The following is a 20606-nucleotide window of genomic DNA, read 5'->3' on the forward strand; positions in this document are numbered from 1 at the left end:
TGGCAACGAAATAAAAGCACCTGCGTGCTGAGATTTTTAAGCCCATGTTAGGAATACTCCGGTCCTGTAACACCAGCTGTAGTTTTTGCATGTGCAACTGCAGTTAAGCCTTTATGTAGTCTTTGTCAAAATTGTATAGGCTACACCAAAGGTATATGGCCCACAAATAGTTCAAAGCAAAAGCTAAACATTTAACTGGGACCAAATTATTTCATGGGCATAAGAGAGGAAGGTGTCTTCTCCAGCTTTGACATAGAAAGTTTCATCCTCGCTCAAGAGGTAAGCTTGTACTTTGAATTTTTTTGTTGCCCATGCATTTTCGGCATGGCCTAGAAAATTTTGACAAAGACTGCCCCTCTACAATTGTCTGTGTTCCTAGTCAGTTTAGGCCATGGGAAAAAAGTATTTTTGTCAACGACTACCCTTGCAAAATACCTAGTCATGGCCAACGTTACTAAAATTATTCTAGTAACGTTGGTCATGGCTGCCACTAGCTTGCCTCAAAAGAACAGGTACTCTGTGTGCAGAACACGGTGGGACAATCTCGTGTCTTCATGACAATGTCTGCCCAGTTTGTAGTAAGCAAGCATTGGATGAACTGCTCAGCAGAAAATTTAGCCACTGTCCGCCGTCTGTAGGAGCCAAACGTCTCCAAAAATGGGTGACAGTGCAAAGAAAGCAAAGGTAACTGAGCTAGTTGAAGAAAATGGACGGATGGACTTATGGACTGGATGGGAATCGTGCTCAGGGCATCCAGAATGCGAGTCCAGCATACACCTCCTAAGCCATTGTATGGCTCCAGCTCTCCACAGGTAGACCTAGTCATCAGTGGCCTTTGAGATAAAAAATGTGAACAGCCTGAACACGGAGCTCAATGGACAATGAGTATGGCATATTGCTTAGCACATATCGTCAATGGGCCTAACATTAAGGGAACTAGACATTGGCCTGACTGTAGGCATAACAACATAACCACTCAGTGAAGTTGGCCAGGATGTGACAGTGACAACCGCCGTCAGAGGCTCATAGCTGATTATTAACAATCCCCATAGGCCTTCATGTCAATATATCTCAAAGAATCGCTCCGGGCCGTTCTACTAGACATTAAGATTTTGCATTCACAACTTAAGAAATGTTTGGGTGCTGTCAGATTCCCCCCCTCCCGAACACACTTTTTTGCCATCTTGCCTGAATCTATTAGCAATTCTTGATATCCCATCTGTATCGTTGAGCACCAATACAGGCATTATACTGACTACCCAGGTTGTTTCTTTTTTTTTTTCTTCACAGTTTCTTCAGAGTTACACGGCAAAGACATTCATATTCAAAAAATATTTGATAGAAGTGAAAAACTCTACATTGGCACATTACTAACATAACCTCTCCATGAAAAGAACGCTTGAATGAAGAAAAAGAACTGACACCGAAAGGATTAGGTACTCCTTTTCACCTCGTAATTGTGTTGCAACCAAAAAAAGTTTGCATTACCCAAACTCTTTTCACATAGGTACCAATGTAAAAAAATCCAGGCATCAAGCACAAAAGCCTCAGAATAAAAGAACTGAAACTGCATGTACAAAAAAAAAAAAACCTTTGCATAACCTGCTGACAGATATAATTGAACATTTGAACCTACTCCAACTGTCTTAGTCAAGTCTCTTAATTAAAAACAACTTCAGGAGAACGCTTGGTCGTGTTTGGTTTTGGTTACAAATATCCTGCAAGCTTGTTTAGATGAGCACGAAGTGGCAATCATGGAACTGGTATGGTGGCAATCATGGAACTGGTATGGCTCCTTACAGTCGTGCAACACATTCAAAACAATTACAAAAAAGGACTGCACTAAACAAAAATTTAATTTCCAGCATTTTGCTCTTTGGTAAAGCCATCAAATTAGCAATGGTGACCAGAGGCAAATGTAAGACAGTCACTGTGGTTTTGTTGAGGTCGCGACTTTTAAGGGGGAACATGTTTTTTAACCTATCTGCTTGAGGTTTGCACAGTACATGTCTTTAGCACTCTGAGCACAAATATGCAGCCAGTTTTTGTATGTGGTACTGTAGGTCAGAGTTGTGCAACTTGTTATGGCGTTTCATTTCGGGCAATTTTTTTCATTATCTACCTGTGAAATACTCCAACACTTTTTATTCCTTTGCCTGAGGAACGACCATAGACTGCAACTATACCACTGCAGTAATTTTAGCATTGTTTGTGCGAATGCTGTAAACCTATCAAATGTTAGGTCATCAAGTACTAATGTTTCTTCAAACAAACTGTATAAAAGGTTCTATAAGAAAGAAGAAATTCTAAATTGTGATTTTATTGCGCTGTTCAGTTTGTAAGCTTTCGAAAGCAGCAAAAATGACACAAATCGGACCAGCACATCCCAAGTTATTGTACCCGACAGTTGACCTCTAGGGAAAAAAATTTGTCCTGAGAAAACAAGGCACGAAGTTTGGAAACATAGGTGGAAATGGTCATTTAGGCAAATTCAATGGGCGAAAGCGTATAATATTCTGCAGGTATAACCATGAGCAAAATTTACTGACCACGGAAATGGCAATTGTAGGTTATTTCATTTCCAGTAGCAGCCCAAAAACTGTGGTATGGCCATGAGATAACGTATAATTACGAGATTATTGCAAAAATACCACACATAAGACCCCGGGCCGCCGTGCAGCAGAGAAATAACTTAAAACTGCTGCTTTTGGGGTCCATAAAACTTTTTTACTCCTGACGGTACATTCTTTGGGACCTGTAGACTGCAAATAAAATTAATACAAAAAAATTCATTTCTTGGCAAATTTCCGATCCGCAAGACCAGTGTCCCCTTTAATAATTAGCATGTGAAATCTAGCACGGGCGGGTTATTTAACGGCACACTGAATGCGTAGCTGCACTAGTTTCACAGGTACACCCCCATCCATTCGCACATCATAAGCAGAGATTAACTAGACCAATTGTCCTCCAATCAATAAAAACTTACTATCGCTTCGTAAGGAAAGTTGAGAGAAGCAAAAAAGCTTTCTCACATCGAAGCATGCATCTAACAGTGCATCCAATCGATCACCAAACCTTCAAAGGCTCAAATCGCAAATGAAGAAGGAACTCATGCGACGATTTTTCGGGCTCTAAGTAAACACATCTATAAAGGATGTAAATGTATACAGATACATGGTTTATGAGATAAAGGTATACACTAAAGTACTCTTCCTTCGTGATCAATGCAAAGATTGTCTTATCCAGAACCGTACACCTTTTCTGCAATTTCCAAATGAATGTTTCGACACAATTGAAGCCCGGTTGCACGCACGCATGCCGTGTCCAGAGATATTTTCAGAGCTTTTCGGTCGACCAACTGGTCTATGGGGAAATGCATTGGTTTTTTGACAGAACACCATCGGTCCCACTACGAAAGAACTTTCGCTTTAGAAGACCATTTCAACCACCCATTTTCCCAAGGCCATGTCCTCCCAAGTCACTATTTTACTGGCATGGATGACTCCAGCGTCACGCTCCCAGGTCTGTTTAATACAGGGCCTGCAACGATTATAGTGACTGACCACAGCACATATTGGACTGTTGAAGACGCACACTTGCTGTACAGTTAGCAAGCAGCAGTGCAGTTTGAGTTTCTGTGCTCCCAGACAAGGGTAACAAAAAAACCAACGTGCAGTAGTCTGGAGTTGTTGAGATGGAGCACTAAGAGATGCAAGTGATGAAGCAGCATCAGTATTGACAATTAAAGTGTGCTGGCAGACTGAACCCTGCTGAAGGAAAACACCATCATTTAGTATACAATGACGTTCAAAAGGCAATCTGCACTCAGCACTCATAAACACCACTCAAGGATGACACAAACGTTCTCTAAACAACTTTATTTTCAAACACTTCAGCTTGCAAGAAATGATGCTGTAAAGGTGTAACAGACTACGTGTAGCCGGTAAATGGTATCTACACATCTTATGTTTCAATCTTCCCTCGGACACATGGTGGTAATGTGGTCTGTACATTTGTTCGTGAGCTCCATCTGCTACAACAGGGCAATTCTCAGCCCACGTGGTGCAGCACCATGCAGTGGCCATCTTTGCAGCAGAGGCCGCATGTTTCAGACACCATCGAAGGCCCTCAGTCGCTCCAGGACGTTCTGGACGTTTGTCTCCGCGACGCGTCCGTTGCTGACCATCTGCTGCAGGACCAGGTGGAGCTTGTGGAAGTCGGCGATGATCTGGTTGTTCTCGAATCAAGGTCAACTTGCAGTGGCCATCATGAATTCAATTCACTCGCAATCAACGGGGATGTTCGATTATGCATCTCGGACTCACCGCACACTACCTGAGACGCAATTTGGCATTCGCTTTTCACATATATTTCTATGGCCTGGGGACTCCTCGAACTACCTGTGGACATACTCCGGGAAGTCCGAGACTGAACTGAAGAGCCCCAATGTTCACTATATTTCAGCACTACCTCTCTTGATTGTGGGATTGTGAAAACAGCAAACAAATTTGCTTCAGTCAGAAGGTCAGCATGGTGGCGTACCAATACAACAAGTTTAACACGAGCCGCACTAATTTAGGCAAGGTAAGTAAGAAAGGCACTGTTCCTGTACCTCAAGGCATGCTCCTGCGATTGCCCAATGCTGCCGCTTATATGGTCTGCTTGATGCCACTGGAAACAAACGAGATATCAGAGCATTGTGGGCCTCTAACCCGAAAGTGAAAACTTGAAAACTGAATTACTGGTAAAGGCAGTTATTCATGGTGAATGGCTAAGTATTGAAAACTCGGGCAACCAAGCACAAACCTTGTAACTTAAGGAGGCAGTTAGGTCTTTGGGGCCGAAAAACAGTCACAAAAAGCGTTTTCAGAAAAATGGCATTTTCAGCCTCCACGGCCATTTTTACATCAGTCTGTAAATTTCCTCATCAAAAGGCACCATATTTTGTTGTTATTATATTATAATAGCATTTTAAAGCGCACTCTACAGCTTAGTTAGCGCAGAATTCGATGGTGAAACGGCACTTTTGTTGCAATGCAAAGCTAGCATTTCGTCCTCAGATATCTCGGCACCCAAAGCAGGTACAACTGTAATTGTTTTTGCTTCTGATACCGAAATGTGTGGAGAATACATTTTTGGAAACAAATTTTTCAAATGGAGGCTTTGGAAAATTATTATTGTGTTTAAGTGGCACCACCTGCGAACCATTTCTGGCACAGCGTGGGAGAAGCGAAGTTCACTGTGTTGTAAAACGACCAAAAATAGCTGAATCAAAAAAGTTCTTCCTATGTTGTATTCTTTAGTCATTTGTCTGCCTAGCCACGTGGTAATTGCCATTCTGTATGGAGTGGTTATTTTGTAACTGTGACCCAAAATAATGGCAATTAATCATCAATTAACTCAAAATGTAATCAACTTACAGACCCGCTGCGGTGGCTCAGTGGCTAAGGCGTTGCGCTGCTGAGCACGAGGTCGCGGGTTCGATTCCCGGCCGCGGCGGCCGCTTTTATGATGGAGGCGAAAAGCAAAAACGCCCGTGTGTTCGAGGTTTCGGCGCACGTTGAAGATCCCCAGGCGGTCAAAATTAATCCGGAGCCCTCCACTACGGCGCGCCTCATCGCCTGCGTTGCGTCGGCGCGTTAAACACCACAATCAATAAATCTAATCAACTTACAAAAAATATAATGGCAGATGTGAAATCAGCACAAAGAACTCTATAATGCAGTGCAGTTTCATTAAAATTGGTTGGTAAATAAAAAAATAGCTCCAAGACCAGTCTGCCCCTTAAAGATGTGGCACAATCCCTATGTGGCTCTTGTCGCAGTGTGGTGCTATCAAGATCAAAAGAAATAATTAGGGATGGTAGCCAGACATAACCCTCGGCTTAGGTCAGTTGTCTGAAGGAGGCATGGCATTTGCGACCATGTCATTGCATAGCTCAAATAATGCCCTGCTAGGTTCTACCACCACAATATCCCCATTTCAAGTTAGGCTGCATTCACTCTAGACAATACAGTATATGCGACCGCCTACGCTTGCTGCTTCTCCCCCACATATGTTGCACCAGCTTTGGATATGTTGTAAGCTTTTCTTTTTTTTTTAGGAGACAGGTATTTGAGATGTGTCCTTCAAAACATAAATTCCTCCGCAATGAAAGCAATTTTTCATCGAATGAAACTGCCGCATGGCTTACTGCTAAGTCTTTCACATAAAGCAAAGTTGTGTGTTGTCTTAGTGTTAGAAAAAGCGATTTCATTTTGATCAGTTTGTAAAATTGAAGTTAATCGAAAGAGTGGGCACTTAAAAGGTAGTAGCCTGTGCTGTTTATGCACCAAATTTCATCAAGACAGGAGGAGCACACGTACAGCTGACCATATCTCACGCTAGAAACATGAATCAGTTTACACAAATCTTCACTCTAGTAATGATGATTACTGAACTAATTAGGAGCGAATTTCCTCAGTTTTTGTTTTTTTCATCATTGTCCAGAAGAATGAATTCTGTGCAACAGAGTTGTTCATTTAGTTTTTTTCCATCTCGGGTAGCCATAACAGAACCAGAAAAACATGAGCACATTTTTCAGCATTCACGCATTCCTTCGAGGTGACCAAATACATGCAAATGTTTCGCCGATTTTTACTGACGCCGAATGATACTAGAAAAATAAATGAGCAGCTTTATCGCGAGCTGCTCACCTTTGCATATACATAGAGCAATGCAAAAATTTGAAAGACAAGTATACCACTCTTAATTAGCCGTACAATTACAAAAAATATTCACTGTGCAGTTGTGTCCACAACTCAAAAAGTACCTGCCAGCCAATTTGCTTTGGCTTTGTGGCAGTCATTAGCTTTAGTGCTCCAAGTTTACTCCGATTTCGTGCATAAATAATAGAATAGTTGCAGTTGCCACCAACTGCAGCCTTTTAACTGACCCAGTGCGTTACTGGAAGACCCTTTGACATGGTAAAAAAATTGACCACCAACCAGAAAAAGAGCTTTGAGTGAACACGAGAGGCAGGCGTAGAATGCTTTTTTTTTCTACAGTTCAAGGATACTTTCTTCTCAGTCTGAAACAAACAAAACAAAACAAAGAAAGAAGACAGTACAGCTTGATCAGTTCACTCACGACAATAACTTTCCGTCACTGCAACAGTATCACTCACCACTCCGGAAAAATAGGCATCTAGGACCTGGATGAAAGCGTGGACAAATTCGTACACTGCGAGGTTGTTCTGCAATGAAAAACGCAAACGAAATTCACTTCATAACAGTGCGCTGCTTCGAGGGAAGCTTGTTACATAACAGTACGAGTGAGTGAGTTGTTAGCAAACTGGAAGACCTAGTCTTGCAAGGCGTGCCAAGCATTGCTCTGCCCAAGTGGCATATTTGCAACCGATCAGCGAAACTCACAAAGATTAGTGTCCTTCAAAAATTTCAGGACAAGGTGTAAAGTGTCCCTCCTAGCGCTCCAGTGTCCTTTTGTGAATACAGTTAAACCTCATTACTGATAGATTGATTTAACGTTTAACGCACTGATGCAGCGGAGGCGATGAGGCGCGCTGTAGTGGAGGGCTCCGGATTAACTTGGACAACCTGGGGATCTTGAACGTGCGCCGAAATCTCGCACCCACGGGCGTTTTTGCTTTTCACTTCCAGCAGAAAAGCGGCCGCCGCGGCCGGGAATCGAACCCGCTACCTCGTGCTCAGCAGCGCAACGCCTTAGCCACTGAGCCAACGCGGCGGGTAAACCTCATTACTAAGGACAACATTTTTAAGTCCCTAGAGTAAAGTCCTCATTATTTATAAGAAGCACGATTAAAGAGATATATGGAAAATCTTGTGAATAGACTGCAGAGGTACCAGAATCTTTTGAGAAGAATTGTGTCTGCAGATGTGGACTTCGTGTGAGATAAAGAGATTACAGAACATGTAATCTTCGTGCAAGTAAACGGTGCCCTAGCAAATAAACCAGAGCAGGATGATGATGACAAAGACACTAAAGGCCGAAAGTGGTGGCAGTTGAAGCTGACGAACATCTAACAGCCCTTTAACGGTATTGTGAGAACAGTGAGTGAAGTCCTCTACCACCAGGAAGGAAGGTAATACAATCAGCACTTGCTAAAAAACTACTATGAGTAGAAATGGTTAAACACACTTTGGTCCTGATGTATACAAAGTGACCTAGTCTGACTCCTCAGTGTTTTTAGAATTTCCGGTTACAAGAGACCTTGGGCGACAGCGTCCACTGCAGGATGCAAGGCTGTTTTTAGAGCTTATGAAGTAAATTGAGTTGGTACTAAAAACAAAAAATGGAAAGGTTACCTCATCGCCGTCTGTGCCGATGATGAAGATGAGTTGTCCTACTCGGCGGTAGACAATGCTGAAACCGTCGTGCACAAAGAAAGAGCACTGGAACGTAAGACAGAAAGGAAAGGTGTCACACCACAATTTACCTGTAATATAAACTGTTGCACAAAGCTTTGGAGTGTGCTAAGGTAATCCGATCGGTATAGCAACGTCATTTATTTTAACCCTTTCGCTGTCACTGACGTAACGGTACGTTTTCGCTTTTCCCCTCCGTAGTGTCACTGACGTACCGGTACGTTCTCCATTTAACGTTCAAAAATTCGCGCCATAGCGCAAATTTGGCGTGCCTGGACTGCTCGCACTATCTGTCGAATCTTTCTAGTAGCTCATATTTTCACTTGCTAGCTCTCTCTGCGTCGGTATATTGAAGAGTACGGAGCGACTGCACCCAGCCTTCGCTGCTGGGCGGCATGGTCGCTCCGCGCGCCGTACTCTGTCAGGATGAGTGACCATGTGGCACGCGTGCGATTACGGGTGCAAGGGTTGTTGTGCAATCTGCAACGGGTCTCTAGGTTTTTTTTATTCTGTTCCCACTCTGCTACAACGCGCCAGGTTAGCCCAGCGCGCCGTTCCCACTCCAATAGACCAAAACAAAACTCAATCGCGGCTATTGCTCGCTCGCCACGCCCTCACTTGCCGCTGTCAGGAGCAAACAAGGTTGTTGTATCAATGTTGCATCCCCTTTTTATCTCTATCTGCCATCATGACGTTGCAACGCGTCATTTCTGTGCATGTGTGGGCTGCTGAAAATGCTCCCTCTATGCGCGTGGTTACTTTCGGATGGCTGACCACGTGCGGCCTTTGACTGCGAATTCAAGCTCAGCTCATATTCGGATCGTGATCTTCCGATCCCGATCCGAATATGAGCCGAGCTTGGATTCGCATTTTGAGTTTCTCATCCGAAGAAGGGGTGCCAGTTCCACAGTATCAGATTCTGATATTGAAACGGTGGGGTCGTCGTCCCGGAAGTGTGCACGGCAAACTGAAATTATCTTGAAGAATGGTGATTTCTCACCCACGCTCTTTCCTTTCAACGTGTTACGTTCCAGAAGTCATCATAGCCGAATAAATATCTATGCTCCTTCCCTGATATTCCGGAAACCAAGCTGGCACTGGGAGTGTGTCACGGTGAGAAACACTCGACAGTGAAAGAGTTAAATTATCATTTTACTTGTGGTTGTATCACTTGACGGATAAAATCTGATGTGAAACATGCACATACACAGGTGGATAGTGCAACAAAACTTGCTATCAACAACAAAACTTGCTATGCAACAAAACGCAAGGTGGAAATAACGAGTGACACGTGGTGACACCCTTCTGTGGCATAGCTTGTATGAGCTTAAGTACATGCACTATCATTTACACTTTAAGCATGATGTCTTGGTCTAAGTTCTTGACAGACTTCCCAGGAAGATGTGCGTGTTGGGCAGAATGATGACGCGTGGGCTCTTGGGCTCACGGTTTTGCAGGTTCTCTGTTGATGTATGACGACGCGGTGGCAGACACATACAAAACTGCCCTGGGATGAGATGCACTGACGACTTTATGCTTAAAGGAGCCATGAAGACAAAATACAAGCTTGTTTTATTCAAAAGATTTCGTGTTTTATAGTGTCCCCAGAGCTTGTCTGGATGCAGTCGATGTTTTATTCACTGAGAAATTAATCAATTTACATGAAAATTTTGATTTTCCCGCTAAATCGTGTGTTTTCGTGGTCTGCAATGACATCACAGGAAGCGACCACTCTGCAGCCGGTTGGAAAGCCTTGTTTATTGTTAGTGAACCTAGACGGCACCACCATACCGTGGCAAGCCGTTTTCTACCTCTGGTCTGTTTTTGACTGTATTTGAACCTGGCTTGTTTTTGTTCAGGGAGAAAAGAATAGTTTCTTAAAACATAGTGCTCGCTCGACAAATATGGTCACGTAAGACACCGTCGCTTGCGTCAATTGGCTAGTGTCGTCTGAGACAACCCAAAGCCCCGCAGTCCTGTGCAGCTAAACCAAGCATAGCGCGCGCAGTACCAACACCAGTACGCATTGGCACTTCTATGTTTACGTTTTCGTAGCTTCCACTGTCGGTCCCACAATTCTTACTGCTTTAAAAAGAATGCGGCCTAAATTTAAGCGCACATGGCTCATTCGGCAAGCTTATGAGCTCTGCCTAATTTGCGTTTGCTTTTGCCTGCCTCCACCAATCGCAGGGCTGGCTGGTATGACATCATAGGTTCTGTTGCGGAAAATGAGCTGGTGGGTCGCATGGCCATTCCCTTTTTTCCTAATTATGTAGCTTATTTGAGCGAAGTTTGCGTCAAAATTGGTGTCAGTATGATTCTAACGAGGCAATCTTTTGAATGAACCAAACTTGTATTTTGTCTTCATGGCTCCTTTAACACAGCCTGGCGTGGAATCTGACTGCAATTAACAGATTTTTGCCTAGGGAATGTATGCCGTTCCTTGTTAAGAAACAAAAAAAATGACTTGTTACAGTTCCACCAAATCATTTCACGGTGAAATTGCGAGCAATTTCATAGCAGGAAATTTTGTCTTCTTTGACGGTACAGCTTGACATGAAGGCCCTCAAGAGGCACTGAAAAAGTCAAGGTGCTTGGCACACAGGCTCAGGTTCTGTCCTGTCTAAGCCCAAGTAAACTTCCTGTTCCATGCCTCTGACATGGGTTTCAGCATTACACTGCAGTCGAATAATCTACGCTGTCTAACTTACTTGCTCACTGGATTCTCTCAGTGTCTTCAGTAGCCCTCTGATACCGACACTCTCCACTCACTTCCCGGTGCCTGTTCATTGAAAAGGCAAACTACATCTACAACCCATTGTCAACAAAATCACCACCTCAGTAGCAATGAAATTGCAGTAGGAAGAGCACAAGTACGTCGACTTGAATGTTCCGATTAATGTACAGGTGTCCCAAAAAGTAAATGGAGCACGGGTTCGAGATTTCAAGGGGATTTCTAGGCCACGTGCCTAGCCAGCAACCTCTAAGTGGCTTTTCAAAAGCAGAAGGATCAACATTTGGGCGAGTTGGTACTGGTTATGTATCATCTTGAGGAAACAGCGTAAAAAACGGGGACACTAGGAAAGAAAGACGACAGGACAGCTTTTCAAAAGTCATTCTAAAATAAAATCGGGCCGCACATATTCTATCTACGCTGGCAGCCGCTTAAAATAGGAATTTTTCTCATTTCACAAAGCCGCGCTCCATTTGCTTTTTGCGGCACCTGTACTTTGGGCATACGTTCTACTGTTGGTAGCCTGGTGACCTAGAGTGTCAACTGCTGCTTGTTCTCAGAGACGCAGCGACACTGCTATGCAGATACAGATACACAGTCAAGATCCCCCATTCTGTAGTCAGGTGCCCTACATAAACCTCGAACTGCCAGCAACCAGATTTGCCGTACACTCCCATTATAACAAACTTTACACAAATGGCGGTACTTGTGCTCATCTTCAACAGGTGTTGTTCTTGCGCTGTGTGTGTCACAAGAAAGCGAAGAGATCAATGGTCCCTGCTTGCCTCGATTACATGTGGATGTGGCTTTTACTCCGTACTTTTTAAAGAAAACTGCCCGGCATGGCCATAGTGTCGAATCTAGCTGCATGCAATAGACCCATTTATTAACACCCAAAATCGTAACTCAAGTTTCCGTCAAAGACTGAAAACATTCCATCTTCCTGGACCCTTGCTGGATGCCCCGGGAAATGACACGACTAGTATGCCTATATATGTACAATGAACACCTGGCCACATTAGCCGTCTGTACTTTGAGCAAACCACATTTTCACGGATATCGCCTCCAGAAAGCAACACCATCTATCTCAGCCGGGCTTTACGCCATCAAGGAAACTATTCATTCTCCGCTAGCTACCCGAAGAGACCATCTTCACGGACTCAAAGGCGGCTTTCCAAGGCATCCAGCGCAACGACTGATTCAGCGAATAACTATGGCCGCATTTTAACACAGCAATTGATCAGCAACCAGAAAAAGAAAAGAAAACGCCACCAAGTGAACAGGCATACATCGAACAAGGCTGGTGTATACTCGTCTTGTTTTGCTCATTTCTGTATACATCTTCATCAACCAGGCCAACTTGCCTTTTCGGGCACAACAATTTAAACTGCCACTCACACTGTTCTGGTTTCTGGAAAGGCACTTCTGGATGAGGGCGCTCTCCAGCGACGGTCTCTGCGCCTTGTCGACAGGGTAAAAGTAGTAGCCATAGCGCAGCCGGTGGTCGCAGTTGGCTATCAGCAGGAACTTGTACATGCCTTCAGCACGGACCCGGAGTCTGCAGAACACAATGAGAAAAAAATTCGGCGCCTCAAGCTGAAATTCTGCTTTCCATTTCTGTCGCCGCTACACTCAAATGAGCAGCAAGTAACGGTTATTCGCATCAACAACCCTGCAGTTTCCCCTCGCAAGCTGTCTTCACCGCAGTTTCATACTAAATGTGGCAGAGCACGCTTTCAAGTGCGCTCTTACGTCTAAAACGCATCGCCCCTCTTCAAGAATGGTAGCTCTATATCTTCAGCTAGATGATAGGTCAGATAACGTTAATCTAGTGACTGCACGGCTGGCAAAGGTTTTTGAACAGTGCGGGCGTTTACTCACGAAACAGAGCGCTAACGTGAAGTAAGCACACCTTGAACTGCCGTTATGTCAGCCAGCTTCGGAAGTTATTTTGCATAAATATCGCATCGAGATTCACTGCATTGAACACAAATAGCGTGAGTACAAGTCCAAGTTCCAGAGCAACAAAAGTATTGCATAAAAACATTTCATGTTGCCCTCACAGCAAAAGCAACAAAAGAATAAAGCCAGATAAAGCTCGAGTACAAAGTAGACAAGCCACTAACACGCGCGAAGTGGAGGAATGAACGCACCAAACGAATTTTTTCCCTGAGTTAATACTTCGAGCAGCGCCGCTAAACGTCGATAAACAGAACGACCCAAGCGCTCGCCGCGTCATCTGGTGCGTGTCACAGCAGCGAGCAGGCCGGTGACGTCACGGCGCGAGGAAAATGTATCCCGGCATTCCCAGTGACGTCGTCCGCCACGGCTGGCCCCCAATGTAAATGGCGACCATGCAGTGATGGAGGACGTTCCTTCCGCGACGAACCACACCGGCCAGTTGGGGCCGCCCGGGGGCCCCATGGGCATAAACGCCAAGATGAGCCAAGAAGAACCGGCGCAGCGGCCCCAGTACTCCATACCCGGGATATTACACTTCATACAGCACGAGTGGGCGCGCTTCGAAATGGAGAGGGCCCAGTGGGACGTCGAGAGGGCCGAGTTTCAAGTGAGTGTGACGCTTGCCTGTCTCGTTCGCGTCGGGAACACGCCGTGGTGTGCGGCCGCTGGTGTCCTGTCAAGCTCGCGCTCCCCGCTCGTGCCGTCGCCCAAAAAGCGGCCCGTGTCGCCGGCAGTTGACAGCGGCTGCGGCCGTCGGCAGGCGCTCCCGAACGGCGCTTATTCATACAAACCGAACTTGTGCCTCTGGCAATGGCTAGCGCTGGCTTGAAAAAGCAATATGGCGCTCAGGTTTATTCGCTTCCTTAAGCCTAAAATAAGCCGAGAACGGCCGAATTGGAGCGAACAGCGGCTCGTAGCGCAGCGGGAGCGTGTCGGCGGGTCCGCGGCCGGCTTCCGGAGCCTCTCGAAGCCCTGTTAGGCCGCTTGACGGGCACCGCGAGCGCCGAGCAGGCGTCGCCATCGGCGCTCCTTTGTCGGGTCCTCCGCTGGCTCCGGGATAACTCTCTCGCGAATTTCTGGCTCGCTGCTCTCGCTCCGCTAAAGCTCGTCGCCGCGATGTGACAGCCGCGCGAACCGCTTGTGACGTTGGGAAGTGTGACCGTGGCGGCTGGGACAGCGTTCGCCGAACGCTCTGACTGCGACTCTAGGTCGCTAACTGTTTCCAAGGTTAGCTTATGTTGGCGCCCGCCCCTGCTCCATTTATTCTCTCCATCTGTGTTTCGTGTTACGCCTGCCGTCGTTCAACCCTTTTAAACTCGTCCCGAGGTTTTTATTAGGGCGCTTCGGCGTGCGTTTTATTTGTGCGCGCTCTCCCAGTCGCCGACGGCTGGCGGCCTCGACCCCCGCGTACTATCGCCGCTGCGTCGGCGGCTATTATCGACGCCGGAAGAATTCCAGCGATGCGATCTTGTTTCGGGATTCGTGTACGTTTTGATCGAACGACGTCTTCGACGAGGAGGCTCCGTCAGTCGCGGTAGATCTGTCCTCGCTGATGTGGCGTTTTGCAAACTTTGTCACGAGGCAGGCAAGGCTACAGCACGGTCGTGTAGGAAATAGCGGGTCTCCATACGACGAAGCGGCTACCGCGTGGAATGGCTTCCTCTCTGGTCGTCTTTCCGTATTCGTGCGTGCAAAGCTGCGCTTCCGCGTCCCAGTGAGCCGGGAGAGACGACGTCTCGGCAGGTATGTGGCAGCGGGTGTGCTGGAGGAAAAGAGGGGTGCGTCCTCCCCTCCCAGCTGCCACTCGCGTTTGTTGATCGCTGCTGCGTTTTGCTTGTCTGTTTTGTCTGCCCCCACCCCCGTTCCGATGTTCCGCGAGGGGAGACGATGTCACGAAGAGGGCAGAGTGCGCGCACTATTGGTTTTTGTGCCGTGTCCGCCAAGAGGAAGGGCGGGGGGGAACCGTTTAACTCCTTCGCTAGCACTTTTGTGTGTGTGTGTGTGTAGGAAAACAGTCTTCGTATCTGTTTTCTCCGTGTTTCCTTGCTGCCTGTGGCCTCTGACTGCTTGTTTCGTTGTGCTTTCCCCCAAAATGTTGAGTTTTTCTCACGATTCCGAAACTTGTAATCCACCCCGTTGTATGCGACGTTTGGCGGAAAAGGAACTCTTCGTATTCTGCTTGCGCCCGGCCGTACGCAGACTCGTCTTTTCGTAGTGCAGAAATGACGTATTGTTTGTCATTTTACGGTGCTCCAACTTTATTAGGTGATGCCACTGTAGTTTTAGGGGCTCTTGGGTAGCAGATATCAGCAGAATTTACAGCTGGGGTAGGAAATAGCCCTCTGGGCGTCATTACCGACGGTCGCGTTCTGAGCTGTGCAGTTGTTGCGCAACATTTGCGCTCCGTGTTCGCCGTTGTTGCAAAACGCCGCCTTTATTCTTTTTGTCCCTGTATCTAGCGGTTTGTGAAGTGCGTTCCCTTGTTGGTAGAGCTCTATTTGAGAGCGCGATAGCGCTCCGCAATCGCGGGACGAGACTTTTTCAGTTCGAGTAGAGTTTAGGCTGCGTCTAATCTTACGCTAGCCGTGAGAATTACCTCCGGGAAATTCTGACGGCAGTTTCCATAAAAGCTGGCTGGCCTAAAATTTGCTGTTAGGTTACGTCCCAACGTAACCTCACTGAATGCGTCATAACTTACCCCAATCCAGCCAACCTGCAACAAACCTAATCTAACCCAGCCCAACAACACGCAAGCTATATTAAATATAATCCAACCCATTCTAGATGACCTCTGCGTCGATCGCTTGGTAAAGTAAAAACCAGTGTAAAAAAAAAGCAAACAAAATCAAGACCGAAAAATTCCGAATGCTAAAAACAATCGCAATGTTGGATTCGAACCTGAGCCTTCTCGTTTATACCACAGTGCTACAGGTGCAGCTGCAAACTTGGCTTTTTAGGGAATATTTGTTATATAAAATCTCCGGGTAGCGTTCTTAGCCAATGCGAAGTGACTGCCGTGAGAAATTTCTGGCGGTAAATCTCACAGTTGCCATGACAATAGACACTACCATAGGGTTATGGGGTGAGTCCTGGGTTTTGAAAGACTGCCCACAAGTTTGCCTTATCAGAGCAGTTTGTCGGTTTCGCTTGTCTCGATATTTATACCTTTCCAACAGAGTTTGCCTGCTAGTAGTGGAGGAAAGAGTCAACTCGCAGTTACTGGCGGGCACTAGTCGGGCACGGACGTTGCCGACAGGCTGCCATCCTGAGTGCATCGTGATTGGAAAAAGCTTTTGCGGGCATTTGCCGAGACAAACATTTGCAATAGATAGCGGCGCAGGGCAACACACATGACGGGGTTGTACCCATGAGCTGGTGGGCCGCCATGCCAACTGGCCTAGTTGGCAGCTACTGTGGCTGCTTATTTCCTGTGCTGCGACAAAGAGCTGCTGGTCATTCTCTTGAAAATTAATAGCACTATATGTCTATGATAACTGGCAGACATGCTGGAAGTGGCTATACACACGACAGCACATCATCTTTGCCACCAATTAGAAGACAACCCATTTGGCTTCAAGGTGTTTAGCTATTGCATCCAACTTCTGTACAAAGGCCCTGTGTTCAAATAGAAGCTCCTTCAGACTTCTTTTCCACCGGGAAGCTCCTTCTGGAGCAGTCAATACTTTTCGAAGTTTTGCTGGAGTGTTATGTTGGTTGCTTTATGCGCGGGGCACATTAAGCGCTGCTCTACACTTCAGGATCTGTTTTTCGAGGCAGTGTATCAATTTGTTATGCACATTCTTACAGACAGGTGTCAGGTGGTGCTTTTTATTAAATCTCTTGACCCAGCATACATAAAAGCTTGTAATGTGGATAGCCACTCAAGTAGTATGTATTGTGCTACAGCCTTAGCCTTTGAAAACTGTGACATGTAGAAGTGCCGATCAATGGCAAAACTAGAGATAAGCTTCTGTGGAGAGGTCATGCATACTGGCATAAACATTAACACATGGGCCTGTCCAGATACGAGTGATATAGCGTGCACTGTGGCTGGTTGTCTGGAGCAGACTGCATTTTCAGGGAACACTGATCATACCATTATTTGTGCATTCTTTTTTCATATGCATTCATTTTGCGGTTGTACACCGCGGTCATGTGCAGAAAAATGCTCAGCCAGTGCTTACATGACTATTAGCAAGGGTTGTATGTTCCCAAGTCTGCTTTGGGGCATCTTTGAAGGAGTGCTCACGCGAAATGTTCGTGTTATGATTTTTTTTTTTTTCTTGCTGCTACGGGTAGGGCACATTAGATGGTCAATCACAGCATGAATAATTGTTTACAGCCTCGTGTATTCGGGCCAGTTTCGGATTTGATGAAAGAAACACTGAGGGAGAAACCACGGCCGCCATTATAGGACAGCGCTCTTGACGTCAGTGTTCGCAGCATGACATTAGTCCCGAAACTGTGACGGGATGCACAAGACAAAGAAAGGCGCGCCAACAGCCAGCGCTTTGGCCATGTCATGGGAGCCTTGACGTTGTCAGTTTGGGGCCAGACGCACATGGCGTCATGCTGATGCCGATGTTGAAAGGGGGTGTCCGTTCCTGAGCTCTCTCGTGTGGGCAGATTTATTTTGAAATTTATTATGCTGAACGCTTATGGTTGAAACTTCATAGGTGTTATCTCCATATACAAAGGAAGCTTTTTACGTAGTTATCTCGGCTTTGAAAATTCGTGACAGTACTCATTTCAAAAGAGGTGAGCGGTGATGAAGTACAAATGTTGAAGTCTCAAATGGTCGAGCACTCCTTATCACCTCTGCGTCTTGATGTGCAGTGTCCTCAAGTGGCTGCATTTCATGCCAGGTAGATTTATGAGCATAGCAGGTATGCCTACATTTATTTCCTTCTTTTTCATGGAAAAAGAAGGAAATGTCGTCGTAGTGAGGTGAAACTACGTTGGATCTTAATTAATATAATTTTGTGGGGGTTTAGAATCTTAAGATGGTGGCTTGATTGTTTCATTGAAATGGTGCAGCAACGCCGTTGACGTTTAGGCCAGTTTTGTTTTGGTGATCACTGTAGGGCAGCTCAAAGAGGACAAGGGTTGGAAAATTGCAAGTCGCTAGCCAGGGCTGTGTTGTTCAGGCTCTAATTTGTTGTGCATTTTTCTTGAATGAAGTCAGCTCGAGGCCAAGAAGCTGGTTACAGCCTGCGGTATAGAAGCTGTTTCAGGGGGGGGGGGGGGGGGGGGGTGTGCTGCAATCCAACTCTTTGTATCGCGTATTAGAAAAGGGCTTAAGGGCACGCAACCTGGTTCTTCCATGCAGCATAGCACACAACAGTGATTTTTGCCATGCTGACGGATATCACTAGCATTTCATCGAAATGTGGCAGGCTGGGAAAAATGTGAGCACACTGTGCAGCTTGAATTGCAGGTGGGGCATGAAGAAAGCAGCTGGATGATAGCTAGTGCAGTTTCGATTGGGCCTGTGTAGCAGTCTGTATTTGTTCCTCTAGATGTTTTCTTTTCCCCTGTTCAGCGTAAAGTTTTAAGCCCTTGAAATGGGAAAAAGGGGCCACGCGAATGTTCTTTCCTAAAAATGCGGTTTAAAAATTTAGTGCAACATTGCTACGAAAGTGTACTAGACGAAACAGCTGAATGCGTACCGCCAGAAAATGCCATCTCAATAAGTCTCCCGAAAACTGAATTCCGGGTGCTCCGTCAGTTGGGATGCCTATTGGTTATGGGTTGACATGCTTTGCAATTCATAACTCAAGGTGCACCGTGTCACTCATTTTTGTGCATGCTTGTGGCGTTGCTCCCTCCCTTTGATGAACCACAGTCTAAACCAAGGCTTGCTTTTTCACTGTTTCTCGGTAAATGTTGTCCTTCGTTTGTCTCTGGGCAAGTAGGTATTCAAAACTTGTTTTTATTGATGATTATGGGGTTTAACACACCGAAACTACACTGGTTTAGAGGCGCAGTGTAGTGGAGGGCTGTGGATTAATTTTGACCTCCTGGGGATCTTTAATGGGCCCTGAAATTTCGCACAGAGATTTTCGCTCTTCACCTCCATTGGAAAAGCGGCCGCCATAGCCGGGAGTCAAACTCGCATCCTTGGACTCAGCAGAATAATGCCTTGGCCACTAAGCCACCGCTTGCAAAACGTTTTGCTGTGCCATGCAGGTGAAAATCTGGCTCGTTCAGTGTCTCTAAATATTGTAAGCTGCGATGTAACTAGGCTGTACTTGGATAGTCCCAGCCAGTTTCAAAGCTGCTGTTTCAGTGAGGCAAGGCACGCAGCCGTTTCCAAGTACTCCTTTACGACCACTTAGGGACCATAAAATAGGTTGGGGTTGCTCCGTTACTTCAATGTCTATCCAAGTCATTTGGATGTGCAGGCTTCCCGAGTGTCTAGTCTGACAAAGTGGGCATGAAAGTCGTAAGCGGGCATTTCGTTGGCCTTCTTGCAGATAACTGTAGTACATTTTCCTTTGTGTACGCATAGTGACACGCATTCCTTGCCTCTCTTGCTTGGACATTTGAGACAACTTCGGTAGGCCAAAGAATGCCTCGGTGTCGTTGCTGGAGGTGCAGCATACTTGTCTACATTGACCGTGTTCATGCGACGGGTAGCTCCATTGCCCATGTCTATGGCTATAGCTTGTATAGGCTGTAATTATGGTGGCAATTGAAGAATGAAGTCAAGTCTGTAGGAGAGGGAAGCATTGTTGCACAACACCATCCAAAAACGAGATAGTTGCGAAGATGAGGAAGTTGTCTGGCTTTGAATTTTGAGTGGCTGATCACTTTAGGGCACAAAGTCGGTAGGTGGACTTGCTGGCTGAAATGAAAGGCAAGCTATCGTGCGAGAAGAGACTTGATTTACCAGTGGAGGGGGAGGGGGATCTGCACAGCAAAATCTGGCACTCTCCACGAGTACTACTTGGGCATATGCCAGCTCCCTCCCAGTTACGACTTTTTTTTTTCCCCACTTGTGGAGCAAGCGCTTGGAGAGAGTGTGCGGCATTAAAGCGAACAGGCTCTGTATCAAGGTGGAGCTTTTGTGGAATGGGGAGGTGGGCAGCTGCAAGGAGACAAATGCCTTGGACATTGACCGCTCCAACTGGGAGGTCAGCAAGGCAAAGTGTCAATGTAAGAGCATGAGTGGACGAAGAATGGATTGCGGCCGGCGAGGACAGCTTACAATGGTTCATGTTCCATGGAAGAGGCCTTGTCCATTACAGCCAGTGAGAGGGGAAGATGACGACCCTGCCTATAGCTTGTATTCACTGGCGAGGCGCGCACGCAAGCAACTGTGTAAGTGCGCTTGACTTGACTTGAGTGGTTCGGTTTGAAGAGGACAAGAAATGGACTGGGGATAATTTTGAGCCCATCTAGGGGCTCGCCGGCATGCAACCCAGTCCGGGGGGTAGGGAATATAGAAGGGGGTGAATAGGATAGGGTAGAGAAAAGGACATAGGTAAAGATAGAAAAAGTTAAGGCGCCGCAAAGAAAAGAAG

The 20606-nt window shown here is 46.1% G+C and overlaps 2 protein-coding genes across 4 annotated transcripts in view; one reads left to right on the forward strand and one right to left on the reverse strand.

Annotated features, from left to right (window-relative positions):
• Nucleotides 1–3869: 3869 nt before the first annotated feature.
• On the reverse strand, nucleotides 3870–14397 carry LOC144166404 (AP-4 complex subunit sigma-1-like). The gene is made up of 6 exons (XM_077695928.1): nucleotides 13705–14397; nucleotides 12517–12676; nucleotides 8325–8411; nucleotides 7166–7234; nucleotides 7058–7069; nucleotides 3870–4228 (listed from the first exon to the last, which is right to left on the reverse strand). Exons 1-6 carry the CDS (start codon nucleotides 13863–13865, stop codon nucleotides 4109–4111), a joined length of 609 nt encoding a protein of 202 aa, XP_077552054.1. The 5' UTR covers nucleotides 13866–14397; the 3' UTR covers nucleotides 3870–4108.
• The window catches only part of Cka (Connector of kinase to AP-1), a 91886-nt gene continuing 84696 nt past the window's right edge, over nucleotides 13417–20606 (forward strand). For 2 of the 3 annotated variants that reach the window (XM_077695926.1, XM_077695927.1), the window contains exon 1: nucleotides 13418–13687. In XM_077695926.1, coding sequence (XP_077552052.1) covers nucleotides 13481–13687 — 207 coding nt within the window. In that variant the 5' untranslated portion in view covers nucleotides 13418–13480. Of the gene's footprint in view, nucleotides 13688–20606 lie in introns of all 3 variants that reach the window. The other variant, XM_077695925.1, reaches the window with a different exon arrangement.

Source organism: Haemaphysalis longicornis, unplaced genomic scaffold, assembly GCF_048455015.1.
Source record: "Haemaphysalis longicornis isolate Haplotype H1 unplaced genomic scaffold, Haemaphysalis longicornis Haplotype H1 scaffold_17, whole genome shotgun sequence".
Classification (NCBI taxonomy): domain Eukaryota; kingdom Metazoa; phylum Arthropoda; class Arachnida; order Ixodida; family Ixodidae; genus Haemaphysalis; species Haemaphysalis longicornis.

Coding starts and splice junctions, on each gene's coding strand:
- LOC144166404 (XM_077695928.1), bottom strand. CDS start 13,865: ATGAATAAGCGCCGTTCGGGAGCGCCTGCCGACGGCCGCAGCCGCTGT. Junction 12,677..13,704: donor TCCCGACGCGAACGAGACAG/GCAAGCGTCACA, acceptor TGTGTTCTGCAG/ACTCCGGGTCCGTGCTGAAG. Junction 7,235..8,324: donor TCGGCACAGACGGCGATGAG/GTAACCTTTCCA, acceptor TTTTCATTGCAG/AACAACCTCGCAGTGTACGA.